The sequence below is a fragment of the Galeopterus variegatus genome, unplaced genomic scaffold, assembly GCF_000696425.1.
Source record: "Galeopterus variegatus unplaced genomic scaffold, G_variegatus-3.0.2 Scaffold2402, whole genome shotgun sequence".
Lineage (NCBI taxonomy): Eukaryota > Metazoa > Chordata > Mammalia > Dermoptera > Cynocephalidae > Galeopterus > Galeopterus variegatus.
The window spans coordinates 434,794-460,801 of NW_007728513.1; the positions used below are offsets into that span (position 1 = coordinate 434,794).

Consider the following 26,008-nt stretch of genomic DNA (forward strand, 5'->3'; position numbering starts at 1 on the left):
ACATATCTGTTTCTCAGCTTCCTCAAGAAGAGAACAGCTGTGATTTAAGCACAGAGCGATGCCAGAAAACTCTGGATTTTGGTTCAGCTGGTCAGAGCATGGGGCTGAGGATGCCACTCCGCAGCATGAGAAGACAGAGATAGCATACATTAAATTGAACCATTGGTGGGCCGGCCCGTGGCTCACTCGGGAGAGTGCGGTGCTGATAACACCAAGGCCACGGGTTCGGATCCTATATAGGGATGGCTGGTTGGCTCACTGGCTGAGCATGGTGCTGACAACACGAAGCCAAGGGTTGAGATCCCCTTACTGGTCATCTTTTTTTTGTGTGTGTATACACATTTAGTTTTATTGTAACAAAGCAACTTGTACACTTTTAACATTTATTTATTTATTTATTTATTTAATTTTTTTTTTAAAAGATGACCGGTAAGGGGATCTTAACCCTTTACTTGGTGTTGTCAGCACCACGCTCACCCAGTGAGCTAACCGGCCATCCCTATATGGGATCTGAACCCGGGGCCTTGGTGTTATCAGCACCGCACTCTCCGGAGTGAGCCACGGGCTGGCCCGCACTTTTAACATTTAAAACTGAGCATCATCTTTTCCTTTCCAGTGAAACAAAAAGAAAATTTAAAAATAAACAGAACAAAATTACAATAGAGAATGTCAGTTCCAAATAAGATCCTACAGGTTCTGCTGATTCTCCCATTGAGTGGCAGGACTCAAGTCATCATTAGGAGAGAATTTTATTTTAAAAGTGTCATCTTAAACTTCAAGGATGTCCGTTAAACATCACAATTAAACATGCCAAAGGAGAAGCCATGTTGTCAAAATGCCCACTTAACCCACCCAAAGATCTCAAACCCACCCTTTGCTGACCTTCTATAATCCCATTTTTAAAATTTTTTTTGTTTTTTTAAACAAGAGAAAGTAGACAGATACATGTTGGTAAATGCTAACTGTACATATTCACATAGAGACACAGTGTAATCTCTGAGCCCAATATACAGAGAAAGGAAAAAAGCTAGAATTCTATGCACTACTACACAGGGGCCTAGCACCCTCCAGCTTCCAGCAGAGCGAAGGGAGCAGAAGGTTTTTCTTTTTTCGCACAGAGCATGGTGGTGTTGATTCCATACAGTTTTTGTGGAGACAGGAAGGGATAAAAATGAATTTGGAACAGAAAGGGGTAGAGATTCTTTTCCCATTGTATTCTGCTCAAGGCATTTCCCCCCAACAAGTTGAGAACCATGGTGTAGAGAAAAGAGACCTCAAGAACAGGGCGACTGAGCACAAGAGGGGGGAAAAATGGGGGAAAAAAAAATTGAACCATTGGGAAACTTGTAGTACAGTTGAAAAAGCATGCTAACTAGTGAGTTGGAAGACTTGAATTCTTTTTTTTAAAAAGATGACCGGTAAGGGGATCTTAACCCTCGACTTGGTGTTGTCAGCACCACGCTCACCCAGTGAGCAAACCGGCCATCCCTATATGGGATCCCAACCCGTGACCTTGGTGTTATCAGCACCGCACTCTCCCGAGTGAGCCACAGGCCGGCCCCTGGAAGACTTGAATTCTAATCTTGGGTCCACCACTTATTAACTGTGTCTAGTAACATCTCTGAGCCTGGGTTTCCACATCTTTTATTTTATTTTATTTTTTGGCAGCTGGCCGGTATGGGGATCCAAACCTGTGACACTGGTGTTATAAGGCTGTGCTCTAACCAAGTAACCGGCCAGCTCTGTTTTCACATCTCTAAGGTGGTGATTCCAACAGCCATCCTCAGTGCTGTCACCTTTTTATATAGTAGTCCCTTTATGGAGATTTGGAAAAGGTGCCCCTTTCTCCAGGCAGATGCAGCTCTTCACTAAGGTTTTATGAGCTTGATGAGAAGAGCACAGGTTGGATTTCAGCCTCCACTTGCCTACTTGGCTAGCCTTCTGGTGCATTGCAAAATCTGCAGAAGTGGATGTCAGGGCCCTGTCTATACTGTCTATGCACTGCACAGGGCAGTTACTATCAAGTGAGACAAGAAAGGTGAAGGAGTTTGGTAAAGTCTAACCCCCTCTGTGAATGTAAGGCACTGATATTATACAAACACTACTTGGTTTCAAATACTAACATCCAAAGACTATGTGGGTAGAAACACTGATCACTGCCTTTCTTAGATCCCTATAACTCATCAGCCTGTACAGAACCTATTAAGCATTAGCAATCAAAGCAGAGATTGTGGCAAAGAAAGGTTTTCTCCATTTCCTCAGGCCTGGACCAGCCTTGCTGTCTGAATCCCTGAAGGCTAAAAGCTAAAATCAGTTCTTTTGATAAGCCATCCTCTCAAAGACAGTCACATCGATTTTAGACACCCTGGAGTGAGACTGGGTCTTGCCCATAGGTAGAATTTGGAATTCTTTGGTTACAGCTTTATCGTTGGCTTTCAGGCAAAGTTCATTACATAAAAGCTTTGTGTCAGTGGGAGAAAGAAAAGTTGCTAAACCACAATTTGCCTTCTGTCCACACCTTTGAGGCCCAAGCTGTGTCTTAGGCTGTATGGATCCAGCTGGCCAAGAGAACCTTCAGGCTTGTATGAGTCACTAACTAAAAGACAGATTTAGAATCAAACAAACTTGAAATTAGATCCTAGATCTGCCGCTAGTTTTATGACCCTTGGGTGGTAAATCACCTTTCCAAGTTTCCATTTTGTCATCTGCAATTTAGGACAGTAACAGTATTTACCTCACACCTTTATTGCATGGATTGAATGAATTAATATGTGGAGGGCACCTAGCATTGTATTTATTTATTTATTTATTTTTTTGTCCTTTTTGAGACCGGCCGCACCGCGCTCAGCCAGTGAGTGCTGTGAGCGCACCAGTCATCCCTATATAGGATCCGAACCCGCGGCGGGAGCGCTGCTGCACTCCCAGCGCCGCACCCTCCCGAGTGCACCACGGGCTCGGCCCAGCATTGTATTTAATACACAGTAAATGCTCCATAATTGTTAGCTGCTGTTATTACTAAGTTCTGTGCAAGATACTCTACTGACAATGAGGAACTAAAAAAAAAAAAAAATAAGGTGCAGTGCCTACCCTCAAGAAGCTTAGAAGGGCCTGCCCGTGGCTCACTTGGGAGAGTGTGGTGCTGAGAACACCAAGTCAAGGGTTAAGATCCCCTTACCGGTCATCTTTAAAATAAAAAAAAGAAAAAGTAGTGAGAGCAATTTTAGTGGGATGGTAGGGGCAGAAGCCAGACTGCAGTAAGTTGGGGAGTTAACTGGAAGTGAGGAAGTAGAGCTAGGAGTAGAGCTAGTTAGAGGTTTCTTCCAAACAGCCTGTCTGGAATGGGAAGGGAGAGAGTTGGGAATAATTAAACTAGTGAAATAGGTCTCAAGGAAATTAGAAGGAATGAACTCTAGACCACAGATGGAAGGATTAATTGTGGGCCTATAGGTGGACTAAGCTTCCTCTGAGATAGGAAGAAAGGAATTATGAAAACAAACAAAAAAACAAAAAGGAAGTATGATAGGGGATACAGATAAGTTTGTAAGGGAGGGCTTCTTGGTGGGCAGCTAGGAAATTGAAGATATTACTGCCTGTGAAGGTTAATTCTAGGTGCCAACATGGTTAGATGAAGGAATGCTGAGAAACCTAGTAAAGCTATCTTTTTAGGTGTGGCCGTGAGGGCGTTTCCAGCAGAGATTAGTATGATAGTCTGAGTGGACTGGGTGGGAAAGACCCAACCTCAATGTGGGTGGGAACCATCCAATCTGCTGGGGTCTGGAGAGAACAAAAGACAGAGGGAAGAGGTGAAGCTCTCTCTCGATCTGCTAGAGCTGGGATACACTCTTCTCCCCTGTCTGTGGACATCAGAGCTCGAGACTCTTCAGCTTTTGGGTTCCAGTACTTACACCAAAGACACCATCAGCTTCCCTGGTTTTGAGGCCTTTGGACTTGGACTGAGCCACGCTACTGGCATCCAGTTTAAAGATGGCCTATCGTGGGACTTTTCTTCATAGTCACGTGAGCTAATTCCCCTAATAAATCCCTCTCATATAATTATAACATATCCTATTGATTCTGTCTCTCTGGGGAACACTGACTAATACACTGCCTAATAGCCTCAGTTTTCTCTTAGAAGTTACAGACAAGGTTAATAAAAAGGGAGGTGAAATTGGAATTGCTACTTTGTGACTGGGAGGCTGGTCATAAAATTGTTGAATAAATGAATGAACCCAAGACTAATGGACAGAGAAGTGAGAAACATAAGGAACCCCAGGTGCTGTCCAGATTGCCCACCAAACCGTATCTGGCTCATCTGGTTCCCTTTTGGTTCCCTTTTTCTTGTTCTGTTCTCAAACTTAGTCTGATCTAGAATTGCTTAATGGGTCCTCACTTAGAGGATGTGGACTTCTTGGTTGTAAATTGCCTTAGGTTAACAATCTTAAAAAGCTTTCTAGGTTACCTAGAGGATATCTAATTTACCATAGTTAATCAAAATTGGGTTTTTCCCCTCTTAGACTGTGAGCTCTTTGTAAGTCAAGGAACTTTAACTCTTTTCAAACATCTTTACAGGTAGTGTCTCTAGTACAGGGCTGGCACACCAGGAGCCCCCAGTTTATTTCTCTAGCTTAGATGACCCAGATTTAATGCTCTCTTCCTATTTGGCCAGGTTGTGCCTTTTTTCCCCCCCTTTAGCTTGCAGAAGATAGTTAACCTTTACAAATATATTATGTGTTTTTGTTAACTTTATGGAAGTACTATATAACATACGAGTATATGCAAAAAAGTACACAAAAAATAAGTGTCCTGTTTTCTGATTTTCAAAGTGAATACATCTGTGTAACAGCATCCAATTCAAGAAACAGCATAGGGGCTGGCCTGTGGCTCACTCGGGAGAGTGCAGTGCTGATAACACCAAGGCCATGGGTTCGGATCCCTTATAGGGATGGCCGGTTTGCTCACTGGCTGAGCGTGGTGCTGACAACACCAAGTCAAGGGTTAAGATCCCCTTACCGGTCATCTTTAAAAAAAAGAAAAGAAAACAGCATAAGTTTATCACCGTCATCCCTGAAATCCCTTTTACGTTCCCTACCAATCACTATTTCCCTGCAAAGGGAACCACTACGCTAACTTCTAACACCATAAGTTACTTTTATTAGAACTTTATAATGGGCTGGCTGATTACTCACATGGTTAGAACACAACTTTGTAATAGAAAGGTCAAGGATTTGGATCCCCATACTGGCTAGCCCATTTAAAAAAAAATAACTTTATATAAATGTAATTATATGGTATATATACTCTTTTGTTTCAGGCTTTTTTTTTTTTTTTGGCAGCTGGCTAGTATGGGATCTGAACTTTCAGTCTTCTTTCATTCAGCATTTTGTTGATGTGATTCATGTATGTTGTTCTGTAGAGCTGTAGTCTATTCATTATCTTTGCCTTATGATATTCCATTATATTAACTCCATCACAAACTTATCCATTCTGTTGTAGATTGATATTTAGGTTGTTTCCAGGTTTGGGCTACTATGAATAATGCTGCTTTGAACAAATCTTTTGTTGAACATATGTTTGCCTCTATACTGGATTTATATCTAGATGCTGGATTGCTGGGTCAGAAGGTGTGTGAATATTTGGCTTTAATAGATACTGCTAAACGATTTTGCAATGTGGTTGTATAGTTATACTAAATTTTACTCTGACCGACAGTGTTTACAGAATGAATTGCTCCACATCCTTGCTAACACTTGGTATTGCCTGCTGTTCCCAATTTTAGCCATTCTGGTTTTATTTTGCCTTTCTTTGTTGATTAGTGAGGTAGAGCGCCTTTTCATATGCTTTTTGGACATTTGTACTTCTTTTTTTTTTTTTTTTGGTGGCTGGCTAGTACAGGAATTGAACCCTGGAACTTTGTGTTATCAACACTCTGCTCTAACCAACTGAGCTAACCAGCTATCCCTGAACATCTTTTTTGAAGTGTCTTGCCCACCAAGCCAAGGGTTGAGATCCCCTTACCGGTCATCTTTAAAAAAAAAAAAAAAAAAAGAGTTAAGATCCCCTTACCGGTCACCTTTAAAAAAAAACAACAAAAAAACTGACAAACCCTTCAAAGTGGATATTTTGACCTTGGAGAAGCAGTTTCTGTGTGGAAGGGTGGGGTGTTTGTCTTTATTAGATCATAAACTCTTAGATAGGAACAAAGTTCCCTGTTAAATTAGTGCTTAATTAATGTTATTTTATGATTAAATTATTTTATCTGCATACTATTGAACATCATAAGGGCCAAAATGGTTTTCTATTTTATATCACTCCCCTTCATATCAATCCTTACTGATTGAAAAGTAACTTCTCTTCTAAATGAAGTATAATTTCATACTTACTCAAACGTTGGCTATTTTAGATAATCAAAAATTATGTTTTGGGGCCGGCCCGGTGGCGCACTGCGCTAGTGCGCCGCTTGGGAAGCACGGAGGCGCTCCCGCCAAGGGTTCGGATCCCACATACAGACCGGTTCCTGCTCACTGGCTGAGCGGGGCGCGGGGGCAACACCGAGGGTTGCGATCCCGTTGCCGGTCCCCGGTCCGGTACGGGGGCGACACTGAGGGTTGCGATCCGTTGCCGGATACGGAAAAAGACAAAAAAAAAAAAAAAATTATGTTTTATCTGTCTGTGTACTTATCAATTTATTTAGCAAGCATATATGGAGCAACCACCAACTATTCAGGACTTATAAACACTTAGCTAGAGATGTAAGTAGGGAAGGAAAAGAAGGAAGGAAGCTCAGAAAAATGTATTTGATCTGTGTATATCTCAGTGAGTTAACTCTGCAAACTCTATTTTTTATTGCCTTTAGTGACTAAGCTCTGTGACCTGAAGACAAAATTTCAGAAAACACCTCTTTTCTGGTTAAATAAAAAATAGGATTTCAGTAGAGAAGGGCTTTGTCCTTGCCGAGGATCCTCCTATAATTTTTTGTTTGCTTGGTATGCATTTATACCTTGATATTTATTTATTTATTTATTTATTTTTTTAAAAGATGACCGGTAAGGGATCTCAACCCTTGGCTTGGTGTTGTCAGCACCACGCTCAGCCAGTGAGCAAACCGGCCATCCCTATATAGGATCCGAACCCGCGGCCTTGGTGTTATCAGCACCGCACTCTACCGAGTGAGCCATGGGCCGGCCCAACCTTGATATTTATGTTTGAATTATTTTCTTTTTACATTTGAGCTTTAGTAATTTTTTTTTTGGCTGCTAGGCAGTACAGGGAACCTAACCCTCGATGTTGGTGTTATAAGGCTGAACTCTAAGCAACTGAGCTAACTGGCCAGAGCATTAGTAATTTGAGATTAGTTCATTTTCTTTTTTTTCTTTTTTTTTTTTTAAAAGATGACCGGTAAGGGATCTCAACCCTTGGCTTGGTGTTGTCAGCACCACGCTCAGCCAGTGAGCAAACCGGCCATCCCTATATGGGATCCGAACCTGTGGCCTTGGTGTTATCAGCACCGCACTCTACCGAGTGAGCCATGGGCCGGCCCAACCTTGATATTTATGTTTGAATTATTTTCTTTTTACATTTGAGCTTTAGTAATTTTTTTTTTGGCTGCTAGGCAGTACAGGGAACCTAACCCTCGATGTTGGTGTTATAAGGCTGAACTCTAAGCAACTGAGCTAACTGGCCAGAGCATTAGTAATTTGAGATTAGTCCATTTTCTTTTTTTTTTTTTAAAAGATGACCGGTAAGGGATCTCAACCCTTGGCTTGGTGTTGTCAGCACCACGCTCAGCCAGTGAGCAAACCGGCCATCCCTATATGGGATCCGAACCTGTGGCCTTGGTGTTATCAGCACCGCACTCTACCGAGTGAGCCACGGGCCGGCCCAAGATTAGTTCATTTTCAAATACAATAAAATTCCATTAAGTATGGGCAGTGCTCATTATTTATTATGATTTACCAAGAGTCAGAGCCAAAGCATAGCTTTCTCCATTGTGTAAATTATTAGTAGACCTCCACTTGGGGTTAGGTGGATTAATAAATGGCCACGTAAAACCATTTCAAGCACACCTGAATAACTTGAAAATTTTTACTTTATTGGTAAAATCTTGACATACTAATTTCAAATATTTCTTAAAGCTGCAAGGGTTTTATAAGGGAACTCTCCCCCCCACCCCCCAACACTAAGAGTACTTGAAAATAAGTTTGATAGGTTAGCCAAGTCTTCGGGAACAAAATTAACGTTGAGTTGATCCTTGCAGACTGTGTAATGCAAATGGTGAGTACAGTACCTTGGCAGAAGTGAAGCTTTCTTTAGGAGGATAGAGGAAGAGAAAAAATGGAGAATATAAGCTAAGGTCACAGTAGGAATAAGTAAACATTTAGTTATTTTGCACACATCTTTTGGCACATTCATTAAAAATGACCGTTTTCTGCTTAAGTTGTTAGTTGAGCTTTTTTTCCCTTAGAAATAACTAGAAACAAAGACTACTAAATGCTGTAAATTAGTGGTCTCTGGTAATATAGTTCTAATTGGTGAAGAAAAGAAATAGAAAATTAGGCCAGTTTTAAATGATGCTTAACATTTTCAGTTCCAAGTTCAATCAGCATAGTCATCAACTGACATTTACTCTGAACCCCTTGGGTGAATGGCACTGAACCAAATCCCACAAGAAATATTATCTTCTGCCTATGTGAGCAAACCGGTTCTTGAACTATTGCTCTCAGAAGCTATAGATAATAACAGCTAATGTTGATAAGCTGTGAGATTCCAACCTTGGAATCATGAGGTTAAAATAGGAAAAACCATACACATACACACACAAATTTTTTAAATAGAAACTGTATCTTTTTTTTTTTTGTAGCTGGCCGGTACAGGGATCTGAACCCTTGATCTTGGTGTTATAACACTGCTTTTTGTCTTGAATAAAGAAGCCACTGTCCTGTGCAGTGAAATACTAAATATATCAAATTACTTTTTAATATTTCACCTGGGCTGACCTGTTAGCTCAGTTGGTTGGAGCACAGCTGTTCAATACCAAGGTCACGGGTTCAGGTCTCCTTATTTCCCCTTACTGGCCATCTGTCAAGATGAAAAAAAATTTTTTTCACAAAGTAGTAATATAGTATAAAAGAGTTGAATTTTATTTGATTAATCATTATTTGAATAATGCAAGGTAAACTTTCATTTTGACAAGTAAAAATAAGGAAATGGGTTGATTCAGAGCTTTTCACGTAGAATCTTAAGTGATTTACCCCACCATTGAAAACTCAAATACAAAGAAATCTTGGTGGATAAAATGTTAAAAATTTGTGGCTGAAACCTATTTTCACCTGACTTCCAAGTTAATATCACATTTTATATTAAGGTATTTTTCATTCTATATGAAAAGTGTTTCTTTTAAGTATGGTCAGATCTTAAGTATTTATGTTTCTCCAGTAGTAGTTCCTCCTCCCTTGCTTATTCCTCCTCACCCTAATCTCTTCCTCTTTGGTAGTGTTCCCATTGCTGGCTACCCAGTCATTACCGTACTAATACCATTTAAGGTAGCTCTCCTGGGTTTATTTATTGAGTCGTACAATCCAGTTTCTCTTTTAACCTGGCTTCCTAAATCAAGCTGACAAACCAGTTTATTTTTTCCACTTTTCATTTCAACAACTTGTGATTAGATTGGTTAGGAGAATATAATGTAATCTGGGCACAACCTCTTTCCCTTGGAATCTGTATTTTCGAGGCTTCCTCCTTTTCCTGGCTGAACGTGCTGGAGTCAGAGTACCTTGTGAAGGACTTCAGTCCCCACAGTTCCCTGTGTGCGCATGCCCTCTCTTCTTACAGTTGTCAAAGTGCTTTTGCCAGAGCGGTCACATAATCAACCTGAAAGAAGAAAATAAATACCACATACTTTTTCATTTTATTGATCCATAAAAACTGGACACTCAAAGGTAACTGCTACTGAGAATTTGTTACTTGAAATTGGGTTATTGCATGTAAAAGCATATCTATTGTGTGTGTGGTGGGGGGAGGGGAGGGAGGTATCTATTTCTCAGACTTTGCTATAAATAAGCAAAACCCCCCCAAAAAAGCAAACTATACTAGCAGTACTGATAGTCAGTGCCTATTAACTTTGTGAATTTTATCTTAATCCATGGCTCTTTTGTTTAAAAGGGTCTTATTTATTAAAGGTGGGTTTTGACCTTGACAGAGTGAATTTATGCAGAAAGTGAAATTTATATCTTTAAGGAGTATTGAGAAGAGAAATGGGTGTTCCAGGGATAACATTTTAAAAATTCAATGAATATTTTCATATTAATTAGAGCCATTGTAAAATATTCTGAGTCCAGCTTACTGTTTGGCTTTTTTTTTTTTTTTCTGTAATAAAGCATTAATTTTTCCACTAAGAGCACAAGAGCATGTAGTTTAAACTGGAGGCATTAACAAAAAGCATTGATACAAGTAACCGGAAAAGCTGGGTGATATTAAAATTATAATCAAATGCTTATTTCAGCCATGATGATATGGCTATTGTAAAGACAATTCAAGCTCACTGGAAGCTACTCAAATCCCACATTATAATGGTTTACTGAAGCACCGTTTAAACCAAGTATGAAAATGTCTCTTTCTATGACCATCTTCTTTGGCAGCAGTAGAACTTTGTGCTGTCTGAATCCAAGCTTCGCATGCCTCTTTGTGTTGTGTTTTACAATACTGATTAAAGCCATTGTTTCAGACGAAGGGAACTGAGGAACATAAAAGCAGTCTTAAGTTGAGTTTATTGGTAGTAGTTGGAAATTTGTGATGTATATTATATTGAGTTGGATTTTTTCCTGGACTAAGGGGGAAGGCAGGGGAGTGAGGAGCAGAAAGGAGAGTAAAGTGGCTGTGAAGCATTTCCTTGAGCCCACTATTTTGTGTATGAAGCTTTTAAATGAAATATATTAATTAACCATTTTAATGATAATCTTTAATAAAATAGAACTACTTTTACTCCCATTTCTTGGTCTGACATCTTTTGCTTAATAGTTAAGAGTGGCAATATCTCCATTTTCCAATACATTTATTTTATGATAGTTACTGTCATGAGGATGTTCAAAGGCAGAGCTTCTGTGTGTATCTGAATGCTTTTTCACAAGTGTCCTAAGATTCTTCTCCAACTATCTGAGTTAAGTAACTGCATTAAATATATTAATAACTTTGTTGCAATTATACTGAATAATCATCTAAAAATAATTATATGTTTGGTCTTATGCTCCTCTAACATTTCAAAATGTTTGTTTTCAGGGTCTCAGCACTGTAATATTCACATATTTAAAGCAATTAACATGTTCTAAAGGACAAGCTAACTCAAGGATAACTACATGTATGGATATCTTCTGTTTTTGAGTGATTACTATTTTCATCCTTGAATAAGAAAACAGGCTGTATGGCAGAGGTGAATATAGACCTATGAGAAATGGAAAATACCATACACTCCTTATATGGCTAAATGAAGCGGTGATGGCAATGCACTATAATTACAATGTGTGAGAATTTGGGACTTTGTAATCCTCTATTTTTAACACTTTTGCTGGCATATGGTAATTCAGGGTCTTCAAACCATAGTCTTTTAATGCTAATACTAGTGATAAGAGAATGGATTCTATGTATTTGCCAAAGTCTTGTGCTCAAGGCAAGGCAGCAGCACGATTCAAAAATGAAAATCTGGCAAGCCCAGAATTATCTTGACTGTCTACTTAAATCTCAGAGGGATTTTTAAAAAGCCCCTCCGATCTCGCCCCCCCGCCCCCCCGCCATCTCAAATACAACCAGAAGCATTTCTGCACGCTGCAGAGAAATTCTCAGGCTCCTGTTGAGACCTGAAGCACTGAGATGCCAGGAAATCTCTCGTGCGGCAGAACTGGAGACATGAAAATTGGAGAATAAGCAATAAAACCATAATCGTTAGAGTAACAAGAAGCAAGCACTTCCAAACGGTTCAGTAGGTTTTTACATTTTTAAAAACGGTGGTTTTATGTCTCCTAACAAAATGGAGTAGCTGCAGCTACTGGAAGGCCAGAGAATGATTGTGCAGCTGAGTCCTTCTCCTAACAAATGCCAAGGATTTCTTCCCTCGTGGTTCGCTGCAGCTAAATGAAACAATTACCAAGCAAGAGGTCAGTTTGCTAATCAAGACCGCTGTTTTTTGTAAAGTGCTGGAGCTGGGATAGGGGGAAGTAAGGGTCGTGTGTGCGGTGTCTTTTTTAACCTTGCTGAAGGACGCAGCAGTATTTATTGACGTATGCAAATAACTGGGGGAGGGAGGTGCTTGGGAAAAAACAGGAACCAGAATCAGTTTCTCATTGCAGGGCGAACGCTCTGAGTTCCGGTGAAGGGAAAAGAGACGTGGCGAAATTGCTGTCTTTCTGTTTTATAAGCACTTCTCTCACTAATACAGAAAAGAAGCCAAGACATCAGAAAGGGTGAAGACGCTCTCAGTATTTTTAGAGACGTTCCGCGAGCCCCCCTCCCCCCAGCCGACCTGTTCTTCTAAATGGGAGATTATGGATTTGCATTGCAATTGGCTAGTAGCGGTGGCACTGGATTTTCGCAAGTGAAACACTCGCCCGCTTCAGCGAGGGGTATTAATGATCACATTGACAATAACGCGTCTCTCTTTTTTCCTGTTTCAGCTGCGCAAACCATGCAGGATGATTTACTGATGGACAAAAGCAAAACCCAGCCCCAGCAGCAGCGGCAGCAACAGCAGCAGCAGCCCCAGACCGAGCCCAGCGCAGCCGAAGCCCCGTCCACGCCCCTCTCCTCAGAGACCCCCAAGCCGGAGGACAGCAGCGCAGTGCCGGCCCTCAGCCCCGCAGCGGCCCCGCCGGCCCCCAACGGCCCGGACAAGATGCAGATGGAATCGCCGCTCCTGCCGGGCTTGAGTTTCCATCAGCCCCCTCAGCAGCCGCCGCCGCCGCCGCCTCAGGAGCCCGCAGCGCCGGGCGCATCGCTGTCACCGTCCTTCGGCAGCACCTGGTCCACGGGCACCACGAACGCGGTGGAGGACAGCTTCTTCCAGGGAATCACCCCAGTCAACGGGACCATGCTCTTCCAGAACTTCCCGCACCATGTCAACCCAGTCTTCGGAGGCACCTTCTCCCCGCAGATTGGCTTGGCCCAGACCCAGCACCACCAGCAGCCGCCGCCGGCGCCTCAGCCGGCGCAGCCCGCGCAGCCCCCGCAGGCGCAGCCCCAGCAGCAGCGCCGGTCGCCCGCCAGCCCCAGCCAGGCGCCCTACGCGCAGAGGAGCGCCGCAGCAGCTGCGTACGGCCACCAGCCCATCATGACCAGCAAGCCGTCCTCGTCTTCGGCTGCTGCAGCCGCTGCCGCCGCCGCCTCATCGGCCTCGTCCAGCTGGAACACGCACCAAAGCGTGAATGCCGCCTGGAGCGCACCATCCAACCCGTGGGGCGGCCTGCAGGCGGGCCGGGACCCTCGCCGGGCGGTCGGCGTGGGCGTGGGCGTAGGTGTCGGGGTGCCTTCCCCGCTTAACCCCATCTCGCCGCTCAAAAAGCCCTTCTCCAGCAATGTGATCGCGCCGCCCAAGTTCCCTCGCGCGGCCCCGCTCACCTCTAAGTCCTGGATGGAGGATAATGCTTTTCGGACCGATAATGGTAACAATCTGTTGCCATTTCAGGTAATGCTCGGGTGCACCTGTACATGCCTTCCTCCTACCTCTTTTACTGCTTCTTCGCCTGACTTTTAATTATTCACCCGTTTTTGTTCTTTAAAAAGGATAGCAATGTCCAGCTCCACTTCTTCTTCCAAAGCGTTCAGTTCACTGAGGCTGCTCCCTTCAGGGGGATAAGGTTGGGGGAACATTGTGACTGCTTGAGGAATCGTCCTGTCAGGGTAGAAAAGGGCTTTTTTCTTTTAAGTTATTTTCTCCTCCGCTATGCTTGTGTCTATGATTTTGACTTTGACAAGTAAAGCTGCAGATGTATGGCAAGGTGCCGGCATAGTCTCAGGCCGAGGTTCCTATCATTTTAAGTAGCTACACATTTCACGTTATGCAACCCAGGCTCAGGGTGCCGCCTGAAAGCCGTCCACACCCAAACCACCCTGGCCTTACTCTTAAAGAGCTTAACAGCCTTTGAGTGGTGCTATTTCAGACAGTTGCATATGCTCAATTAAACTAATGTGAACACATGTGTTTATGTCTCACTAAGGTGATGGAATCATTAACAACAATCAGCATATTGCCCCTGCCGGGAAAAGTATGAGTGTGAGATTCCAGTAAATACCCGGAACTCTGTAGGGGGCAGAGATGGAAGAGTGGAAATTCAAGGGGCAACTCTTTCCATGTTACCTAGAATAAGGATTTAGAAATTGGGTTTTTTGTGTGTTTTTTTTTTTTTTTCAGAGAAAAGAGACAATGGGACGCGACCTTCAGAGCCATATTGCAATGGAGTCTATTTGTTAGCTAGCACTGAAATATTTAAAGCTGCAGTGTCCTTCATCAGTTTGGTTATTTAAGAAGACAGTGCAGATCAGTTACACCATTTGAAACTGAGCAGTGAAAGTCTTGCAATTTTAATGAAAAATGAGTCTTGTGTCTTGTGTTAAATGCCAGTGAAAAACCCAGGAAGTGCCCCAGACAAAAAGGTTGAATGAAGAATGTTCTTATTTCTGTTCTTGCTTTCTGGTCCAGTCCATGGCTGCAGCAGTTGGCAGTGTCCTGGGCATCTTGGGTCAGAAAGGGGTGGTAAAGGGCGTGTGTTCCCTGGGGGCTTTTGCTCTCAGGCACTTACCTTTCACTTACAAACTGATTTTGCTATAAAATTTTAAGCTCAGTTAAAAAAGAAGGGGAGAGGGGAGAGCTTTGGACAAGATCCAGTTTGGGTGGTCAAGGAAATGAAATAGAAATCCCTTGAGCAGTGCTGAGTAGTGCTGAAAGATGGCAGAACTGACAGTTTGACAGAGGTAGTTTAAAGTGTCAGGTGCAATTGGAGCCTTCATTTTGTTGCTCTTTACATTTCAGATGTTTGGGTTGGCTCCCATCCATGAAGGAGAAGGTGGGTTATTGAGAAGAACATGACTCTCTAGGTTACAGCAATGATTTTTAACCTTGACATTTCACGGGAGTCCATGAAACCTCTAAATTGTGTATACGAGTTTTTAATGAGAGAGGATCTTACCAAATTTTCACAGGATCCTTCAGGAATGGAAGATTTTAATATTAAGGTGTATTTCTTCCCATTATTCTACAGTTCGTATTTTAATAAAATTAAGAGACGCTGCAAGATGGGGTTAGTTTGGTAGAGAAAAAGAGGAATCCGCTTTCTGGAATTTATCTATGTGCTTATTTTCAGAGGGAAGGGCATGGAGGCTGCATTTGGTAGGAGAAGCTGTCTTTTGATTCTGACACTCCCTACCCAAGTCTGGTCTTAGAGGATAACCTAAAACATTATAGGGAGGTTTGGGGGTTGGGAGCTGATAATGTAGACAGATCTAGTTAGTTATCTTTTTCTAGGAGGTGAATCTGAATACAACCAGCTTTTGATTAATTATCTCCTGAAATGGGGATTAGGGAGAGATTAAATCTACAAAATTTCCCCAAACCTGCTATTGACTAGTAGTATGGGGATTGTTTTTCAGCAAGCCATTTATCTGTGATGCTAATAAGAGCCAAATATAGTGGAATGAGTTTGGTCTCTTGTCTTTTCATCCCTGATGCTACTATTTAATAGGCAAAAATGGCCAGAAGATTTGTAGGAGGAGAGATTTGATTGAAAATTAGTCATTATTAATTTGGCTTCAGCAACACATGTGCTTTGTCTCATTCCATTTTCTTACTTTAAATGGAGCTTTAGGGTTTTAAAGCAATATTAGAGTCAGAGGAGTAACTTGGTTGTGCTTTCACTTGGAATATTATCAGGCTCGGTTTGTGTTGATAAACTATATCAAGTATTTTTAAAAAACAAAAGCCACCTTAAGTCCTGTATGCAGAATTTTGTGTTTGTGCATTTATATAAATCATTTTTCTAAAGAAGCAAGAAAATAAGTAGTTCTGATGACTTTTTAAAAAAAATTATTTTGGAAAATATGGTTTTTCTTAAATTGAAGAGTTTATTTCATAGGACACCAACTTTATTTTTTATTTAACAGACTCTGAACTGATGGGAGCTTTCAATAGTGATCTACTCTGATGTATCTTAATATTTAAAAAAAAAAAATCATGCCCCCTTGCAGTGCTTCTTAATTCTCTTTTGCAGTTCCTACCAACACAATAGAATTTTTTTTTTGGAGATTTACTTACGTGGTTTATGTTATAAAAGCAATAACTGTATTTGAATGTGGTTTTTCAAACTATACATGCTTCCTTATTCTAATAAAGTTGATTGGTTTCCCTGGGGTGGGGTGGCTGCTTCCTTAGGGATTACTTGTATCTAAAAGCCACTTTATTTCTATAAATAAGGAAACCGAGGTCCTGAGAGGTAGAGTAACTCAGGTCCTAGAGCTCTGCTAATCTTATGTGTGCTTAACTTACTGTAGCACTAGTGCTGTAGGGTAGAATTCATTTTGAATCAGGTTCTCTTCGGACTCCATTTGAAAGGACTTAGTAATAGAACTACCTAGTGAGGTTCTCTATCAGGCTGATGCCTCTTGGTGATGTACCTTTCAGCAGTAGAGCTCAAAAACAATAAGGCATTCCACTGGGAGAATTATACATATGCATCATTCTATATTTATATAAGACAGGGAACCCAGGTACATGAAAAGACTAGAGCAGAGATATTTTCTGTATGTAACGAATTTTGGCTTAAATAGCATTGTTGTCCAGAGAAGTAACTTTTGGGAGGACCTATTCCAGACCACTCTGCTCATTTTATAGAGGAGGAAATCAGAGTTCCAAACGTGAGGTGACTTGCCCAAATTTAAGTGGATAGTTTGTGTCAGAAGCAGGCTTTGGCTGCAGATTGCCTGGATTCAAATTCCGACTTTGCCATTTACTGGCTTCATAATCTTGAGGAAATTATGTAAACACACTGACCCTCAATTTTGTCATCTGTTAAATGGGAATAATAGTAGTTCTTGCTTCATACAAGTTCAAATGAGAAACTACACATTAAAGTGTTTAGCACTGTGCCGGGCCCATAGTAAAGTATGCCATAAATGTTGGATTATGATTATTATTATTGTAATGGGGACCAGAGGCTCTGCATGATCTTATCATAGTATGGATTACAGATTTTTCTTATAGCACAACCTGAATAATTCCAAAACTTCTATGTAATGTCATTTGTTATTTTTTTCTGTACCCTCAGGATTGTGAAGAGGTTATTGTATGATGGCATACTAGCATGTAATATAACGCAGTCTAAATATTCCCAAACTTACACTTAATGCCACTTATTCTTTTTTTTCCTATCTGATGCTACCCTCAGGATCAGAGCCTTTGGTCACTGTGATAATGTAGTAATCCAGAATTTACCTATGGGCAAGCCCTGTGTTAAGCACTTTACGTGTAATTTCTCATTGGAACTCCTTTGAGGACTATTATCCTCACTATACTGACAAAGAAATTGACAGTTAGTACATTTACAGTATTTGTTCAAGATCACACAGCCAGTAACTGCAAAATTGGGATTTGAATCCAGGCAATCTGTCTCCAGAGCTGGTAGCTCCTACCCCTTTGGCTGTACCACCTCTTAGACATCAGTTAACAGTGCAGTGTAGAACAGGAGACTGAACTGAATCTATACTTGACCTTATGAGATACCATGGAAATTGTGTTTTAAAATATTTTGCGTTTGTAGAAATGGAGGAAGAAAAATACAGTGACCATATGTATACCACCACTTAGATTCATCAGTTGTCTATCTTTTTCCCTATTAATTTATTTTGTATATTTTTGGATATTATATTTGGAAAAAAATTCAGATTTCCTTTCTGTCTGCATCTTTGCCTTTATCCCTCTCCTCTTTTCTCCACCCCTAGGTTAAAAGTGATCACAAGAAATTTTATATTTTCTGGTATAAGTGTAGTTAAATGTAGTTTAGTGTTAATTTTGCTGGTGGATTATGAATAACAGGAAGAAATTCCTTATATTAATTTATGGAATATAAATGATGTTAAAAACCAATTTACCTATTTATAATACATTTTTAGGAAACGTTAATATTTTTCAACTAGTGTATGCTCTTTTTTATTAAAAAACATTTTTTTCTTGGCAGCTGGCCAGTATAGGGATCGAACCCTGAACCTTGGTGTTGTCGGCACCACGCTCTAACCAACTGAGCTAGCGCCACCCCCATTTTTTTTAAAAAGCATTTTTTCAGGAAGTAATATAAATGTCTAGTTTATGCTTGCTTTTGAATAAGGATAGTATGACCTAGATTTAAAACTATAGACTCTTCTCTAGCTGGTTTCTTAACTACTGCTGTAATGCAAAACCACTTAAGGTCCACCCAACCCGGCAAACTGTTTCAGACCTATTATGACATGGTTGATGTGAATGCCAGCAAAGCCACATTATCTTTATTCTATTTAAAAGAGGGGTTGGTTAGGAAATATTAGGTTTTCTGTGCTATTGAAAACATTAATTTAATAATATAAACTATACTTCAAAATTGCATGTTGAAAAGTGGTTAGCTTTATATAAACTCTTCACGACCTTGCAGTGTTGATACGAAAGTATGCTCTCAGAAATGTAATGTTTTTAGGTATCCTCTGACAAAGACATAATTTTCTACTTATATAGCTTTCTCTGTTGGTTAGCCTATTTTGCTGTCTTTCAAGAGCTGTGTAAGGCATAATGCTTGTCCAGTTGGAACTGCTTGTTGTTGCTCAGGTGAGTTTTGTAGTGTTTCTGATCTGTGGATATCAAGATTATGCTTTATTTATTGCAATATGGAAAGTTTGATTAAGCCTTGTGGGTTTTACTATGTAAAGAGAATTAGGAGGAGGAGAGAAAACAGTAGTGGACAACGCTTGAAGCTTGGAATGAGGAAGACACTAGTCATTGTTCCAGCTTTGTCACTGGTGATTGGGGTCAAGTCACTTATCCAGTGATTCTTTTTTCCAACCTGCAAAGGTGTAGAAAGAGAGACAGAGAGAGAAAGAGAGCCTAACTTCTAGATTTGCTTTATAAGAGACTGTGTACAAAATGTTCTGAATTAGATACTATTATAAGAATACTGTAATAGCTTTTGGATGCCTGCCTAACTACCGTAATTGCGGTTAAAGTTAGAATTTAATAGAGGAAATATTGTTGATATTCAGTAGTGCAGAGTTAAATACTGGATGATGGCATCTTGAAATAGCAGCTAGAAAGATGTGTCCAGCCTGGACAGAAGAGCATCGACAGGCACTTGGGATGTGACTGCCTATTCTAGAAAGCCAGTCATGCTGCTTTGACGGCTAGGGAGACTAATAGACATATTCTTATATCACAAGAATGGTGTAGATTTGTGACTATCTGCTTTTGCTTATGGCTGACTCACCAGTGCAAGTGTAAGAGTTTTTCTTGCTCTGCGAACATTTTAATTGGTGATTGGAGAAATGCTTGAACTCTTAATTTCTTGACTGCTACAACCTGTTGATTTTGTTAGTTCTGGAGATACCAAGGCTCCTTACCACCACTTCCCTGGAGGTCATGCCTTGTTCTTATAGGGGACAGTGTGGTTGTTAGAGATAGAATTCAGGATAAAGCCCCAAGTTTGGCTCTTGCTTTTTCTTATTTTTTTTGGCGGCTGGCTGGTAAGGGGATCTGAACCCTTGACCCTGGTGTTATCAGCACCACACTCTAACCAAGTGAGCAACCAGCAAGCCCAGCCGAAGTTTGGATCTTGAGAATTTAGGTTATATACCCACAGCTTCAAGAGGGCTTTCCTGGGGGAGGTTGCTGTGCTTGCAGTAGTAGCCAGAATCACAAGGAATTTTTCCACAGTTGGTCTTTATACCTTGTGAGTAGCTTGTTCTGTGGGGGTTCAAATACCCCATTTCACCTGTTATACTTAGGTTCCACTCAATTTAGTTTTCACATCCTTTAGTGTTCTTTACAGGTGTCGGTATGTAAATTTCTTAATGTGAAACCATTCTAATATTTGCATTTTGACTTAACTTGAAATAGAAAAGTATTAGTGAATTATAATATTATAATAACTTAGAATCTTAATAAAGCCTACTTTTCTCTCCCCAAAGGCACTGTTATATAACTCTCAGAAATAATAAATATCATAATATAAATCCTTGTTAGCAGACCTCAGAGGAGAGAAACAGAAATGGGCACCAAACAGCTTTTATATTGTTTTAGTGATCATAGAATTAATATACACAAAGAGAAGACAACATTATGTATTGTGTAGGTATGCATAATATTATTATACAGCCAAATAGCTTCATTCCTCAAGTATTTAAATTCATTTCAAGGTCAAGATCAAATGCAGGAGAAAAAAAGTAACTCCCTAACTTCAGTAACTCAGTGCAGCTAATTGAATGGTCAATGCTACCGAGTAAGCTGGTGCCTAACACTTAGTAGGTGTCCTTTAAATGAATGAATGAACATTTAATCCCAAATTGTTACAGTTTTGTCCTTTATCTGTACAATATAGTATCTTTAACATTTTTGAGACAGATTCTCCATTCTAGTATTTCTCTACAAGGTATCTATAGAATACAGAAAAATAGGTGAATGCAGATAATATCATAAAGAAGCTTGGCCAGTGAGCTCAGTTGGTTAGAGCTCAGTGTTATAACACCAAGATCAAGGGTTCAGATCCCTGTACTGGCCAGCTGTGTACACACACACACACACACACACACACACGATGTTCATAATATCATGAAGGACATCTTCAGTTTGTAAAAATGTAAGACATCTGTGTTCTCAGTCTTTATGGACACCCCATGGGCTGTGACTCTGTATTTGTAGGTTTGGGATGCCAAGGAGTAAGCAGGGTTCTTGCTTTGACATAAAAGGTTTATGACAGCCAGTAAATGGGAACAGTATATCCTATGAGTTAAATTTTTCTTTACCTCTTTATTGTTGATCAGCTCATTCTTTTGGAGTTAATCTATCCTGTCATGGTAATTTGGTTTGTTTCTAACTTCCCCAATCAAGTAATTAATAATAGAATTGACCAGAAAGGTCAGGATAACTCTGATAAATTACATTTAGAGATATTAAGGAGAGAATTCTTTGATTTAAGAGATTGACAAAAGAGCAAGTTATACTAGGACCATTCAGCTAGTCATTTACTTCAGGCATGTGAAATTGGAAAGCAGAGATATAAAAGGCAAAGGATTTTCTATCTTAAAGATATGATAGGGTTTGAGGACTTATTAGTGATGGGAATATTTCAGAGTAAACATTTTAGTGATCTGACAATCTAATCCCCTACTCAAACTCTAGGAGTTCTAATCTTAGGTTTCAGATAAGCAGCAATTAAAGAAAACAAGAGGTAAATGTACCCCAAAGCACATTTCTTTTGCAGTCTGGTGTGGAAAATTTCCTTTCCTCTTTTGGACCAGAAATATAACATATGTATGCAGAGGATTAAAAATAGTGAAGACCAGTAAAGTTTATGAGATTATGGGGAAAAGCTGAGGGACAGTTTTTGGATCGTTTATTAAAAATCTGTTTTTGTGTCTGCATTTGATTTTATGGGTAGACTGTTCAACTCTTTGCCACATCATTGTTTAAAGCAGTTGTAACCAATAGTAAAATTCTGAGGTGAGGTCAGATAAACAATTAAGAATAGCATAGATGGTATTTTTGTTAACCACCTAACTGTTATAGAATTTTCTGATCAAAGGGATAGGATTTACATGAAGTATCTTCTGGCATCTTTGCTCAAAATCATAATCCAGCCTTTGGGTATTATTTTGATGTCCTTCTCCAAACAGATACAGCTAACACAAATATGGGGGACCAGGGTGCCAAGCACTGGCCCCACCCTTTTTACATGAGTTATCTTATTTAATGCTTACATGTTCTTGTGAATTAGGGATTATTATCCTAATTGAGACTCAGAATATTAGCTAACTACTAAGGTAACAAGAGTAGGAATGGAAACTCAAGTCTTCACTCCAGGTCCAGTTCTTCCATTCTTTTTTTTTTTTTTTTTTCCTTTTTTGGTGTCCAGCAATGGATCGCAACCCTCAGTGTCGCGCCCGTACCGGACGGGGGCCAGCAACGGGATCGCAAACCTCGGTGCTGCGCCTGCACCTTGCTCAGCCAGTGAGCGGGAACCGGTCTGTATGTGGGATCTGAACCCTCAGCGGGAGCACCGCCACGCTCCCAAGCGGTGCACTGTAGCAGTGCGCCACCGGGCCAGCCCCAGCCCCAGTTCTTCCATTCTTCTACACCTGCTTGCCTCTGATCTCGTCACTTACCATCTTTCAATATGCCTTTGATGTTGTACTCTTTCTCCAGATCTTCCCTGTTTACCCTTATCCCACATTGTCCTTATGGCATTTATCACTCTCCAAAACAAGCTGGTTTATTTCATTTTGTTTCTCCATGCTAGAATGTAGTCTCTGCAAGGGCAAGGACCTTTTTACTGAGGTGTTCCCAGGGGCTGGGATATTTTAGGCACACGGTAAATAGTTGTTGAATGTGTTAATTATTTACATTTATAAGTGGTTGATTAGGCATGTATTGGTCATTTGCATGTAGCTAGCAATGTAAGAGTAACTTAATTTTATAAACATTTAACTGGCCTCTACCAGTACTTAGGCACTAGGGATTAAAGCTGACATTCCCTGTCCTCAGACAACTCCCTGACAGCATGTATTAAAATATAAGGTGATAAGCTTTAAAACAGTGTGGTATGCACAACAAGGAGAGTGTGTACTTGAATCAGAGGGAAGAATGATCAAGTTTGTGTGTGTGGTTGGGAAGCCTCCAGAAAAGTCTTAATAGTTTAAGATATTTTCAAAGTTTTTCTGATCTTGAAAGTAATACGTGCTCACTATTTAAAACCTGAGGGGGAAAAACACAGGGAAAGAAAAAAGATTGCCTATAATTTTATTACCCAGAGATAAGTATTCTTAATGTTTTTGTGTATTCCCTGCCAAATATCTCTTCTTTATGTGTGTGTATAATGTGTTTATTTTGTTGATTGCATAATGTTCCATCATAGGAATCCATTATTTATCAAAAATGTTTCTATATTTGGAGGATTTATATTGTTGTCAGTTTTTTTTTTTTTTTTTTTTTCCCTAAAAGATGACCGGTAAGGGGATCTCAACCCTTGACTTGGTGTTGTCAGCACCACGCTCAACCAGTGAGCTAACCGGCCATCCCTATATGGGATCCGAACCCGCGGCCTTGGTGTTACCAGCACCGCACTCTACCGAGTGAGCCACAGGCCGGCCCCTTGTTTTCAGTTTTAACTATTGAACATAATGTTGTCATGAACATCTTTGGGCATCTTAATGCCTTATTTAGAGTTGAATGGGTGGGGTTCCATAGGCAGACCAGGGAGTGGGGAATGGGTTGTAGCAAGGAAGTTTTTTTTTTTAAGCAGAGGGAACAGCTTACATACAACACAAGCTAGAAACAACATGGTATGCTGAGAGAGCTTAATATTCGGGTTATGGGTAAGGCAAATGAAAGTTGAGGCTGGAGAAGTAGGTAGAGGCAAGATCACATAAGGCATTCTAGCATTCTGTGCCTTCAACTTTCCCGAGTAGGGACATTGAAGGATTTTTAAGCTGAGAAACATAGCCATATTGTAAGGCTTTTAAGTTGATGAGTGAAGTGATCACATCTTTGTTTTAGAAAAATCACTCTGGAGTATAAATTGTCAGGACTGGACATAAGCAGGAAACAAGTTAACATGTGAAGATCCAAAGAGATTGAAAGGAAGGGACAGAATTGAGAAATAATTAGGAGGCGTACTGCAAGGGATTGGTGATTACTTGGATGTAGGGAATAAAGGAAAGGGAGAATTTTCTAGAATGACTTCCAAGGTTTTGGTTTAGGCAGCTGGGGAAAATGATCTAAAGGTAAAAATGCTTCATAGTGGCTGATTAGAATTTTCGTGATTCATAAACCAGGTGGGTTTTAGAGTGGAAGAATTTCAGAAGGGAAAGCTGTTTGACATCTCTTATCCACCCATACTTTTGTGTGATTCTTAATGCGTGGGAAGGCAAACCTTATTAAGATAGATTACTTCATGGATTACTCATTAGAATACTACATCTGAGAGGAAAAATAACTACCATTCTTTTTTTTTTTTTTTTTAAAAGATGACCGGTAAGGGGATCTTAACCCTTGACTTGGTGTTGTCAGCACCACGCTCAGCCAGTGAGCTAACCGGCCATCCCTATATGGGATCTGAACCCGGGGCCTTGGTGTTCTCAGCCCCGCACTCTCCCGAGTGAGCCACGGGCCGGCCCCCAAAATAACTACCATTCTAAGTCAAGAGCTTTTTCTGATTCTAGCCTGATTTGTTCTTATTATACCCTGAGAACTAGAGTATGTGCTAGCTGATTAGACATCTTGTTTGTGGGTTATAGCCTGGCATTGCAAAGAACTATAAAGAATTGCTAACCAGTCAGTCATATGGGAGGATCACAGGCAATCAGAGAAATGAAACCTGGCATCCTTTATTATTTAAGTTGAATTAAACTCACTGAGAGGTCAATGGATGCTGTTAGCCAGTCTGAGATATCTCCCAACTGGCCCATGGCTCATTTGGGAGAGTGTGGTGCTGATAACACCAAGGCCATGGGTTTGGATCCCTATATAGGGATGGCCGGTTAGCTCACTTGGGAGAGCGTGGTGCTGACAACCCAAGTCAAGGGTTAAGATCCCCTTACCAGTCATCTTTAAAAAAAATAAAAAATAAAGTCTTAGCAAAGTTGAAATTAGACTTTATGGAATTTGGTTGTGCTGCACAACCAAATACAAGGCTTAATTTTTAAATGAGTATAAACTTGGGAAATGTTTTGAAGCTTGGAATCTATAGAACCATAGGTTGATGAGTTTTAGTAAAGAGGTAGGGACAGGGTACAGGAGCCACCAGAACTGCCTGTTGTGTGTTCATTTGCATTTCTAGGGAGAGAGGTAGGCTGTGACATTTATTAAATTTCCAAAGGGGTCCATAATTCAAAAATGGTTAAGAACGACAGATATAGAGTAAAAGCACTGCTATATGGTACCCAGGAAACCTTTAAAAGATTTTAAAAACTTAGGCATTTATAAAATTTCTCTTTATCCCTCTTCATAGCTGAGAGAATTTCTGCCTTACTTAGAGACCTTTTTAAATAAATGGGATCTGATCCCTCTTCTTTTTTCTTTTCTTTTTTTTTTTTTGGTACTGGCTGATGCAGGGATCTGAACCTTTGGCCTTGGTGTTATCAATACTGGGCTCTAACTGGCCAGCCCTGGTTCCTCTTTTAGTTAGCTTTTTCCAAAGCATTCAAATTACTTTTCATCAATAATTTTTTTGGCTTTTATTTCATTGGTTTGCATACATTTGACTAAATTACACAGTCGCAATAATACTGGCATTAAAAAGGTTTGGGGACAAATTCCCACTATCTCTAAGTAAGCTTGCAGTTCACCTGCTGAGGCAGAAATTTATGGGCTTATTGGTCATGAGTGTTGAGTATGCTATGGACATTTTTTATAAGGAAGATAGAACTCATGGATTAATCTGGAAAGTCGGTTAAGTGAATGTCCTAGTCCCTTTGGGCTGCTGTAACAGAAATACCTTAGGTTGGATAATTCATAAATAATAGAAATTTATTTCTCACAGTTCTGTAGCCTGGAAGGCCCAGCATCAAGGAGCCAACATATTCTGTGTCTGGTGAAGTCCTCTCTGCTTCATAGATGGTACCTCTTGCTGTGTCCTCACATGGCGAAAGGAGCAAACACACTCCCTTCAGTCTCTTTTATAAAGGTGCTAATCCCATTCATGAGGGCAGAGCTCTCTAATTTAATCACTTCCATAAAGGCCCCACCTCTTAATACTATCACATTGGTGATTAAATTTCAACGTAAGAATTTTTTTTTTTTTCCTTT

At 40.4% G+C, this 26,008-nt stretch overlaps 1 protein-coding gene across 1 annotated transcript in view; it reads left to right on the plus strand.

Moving 5' to 3' along the window:
- The first annotated feature begins 9,899 nt into the window (after nucleotides 1-9,899).
- CPEB3 (cytoplasmic polyadenylation element binding protein 3) overlaps nucleotides 9,900-26,008 on the plus strand; it is a 126,265-nt gene continuing 110,156 nt past the window's right edge. Inside the window, exons 1-2 of the mRNA XM_008581608.1 lie at nucleotides 9,900-9,935; nucleotides 12,660-13,666. Coding sequence (XP_008579830.1) covers nucleotides 12,671-13,666 — 996 coding nt within the window. The 5' untranslated portion in view covers nucleotides 9,900-9,935; nucleotides 12,660-12,670. The remainder of the gene's footprint in view (nucleotides 9,936-12,659; nucleotides 13,667-26,008) is intronic.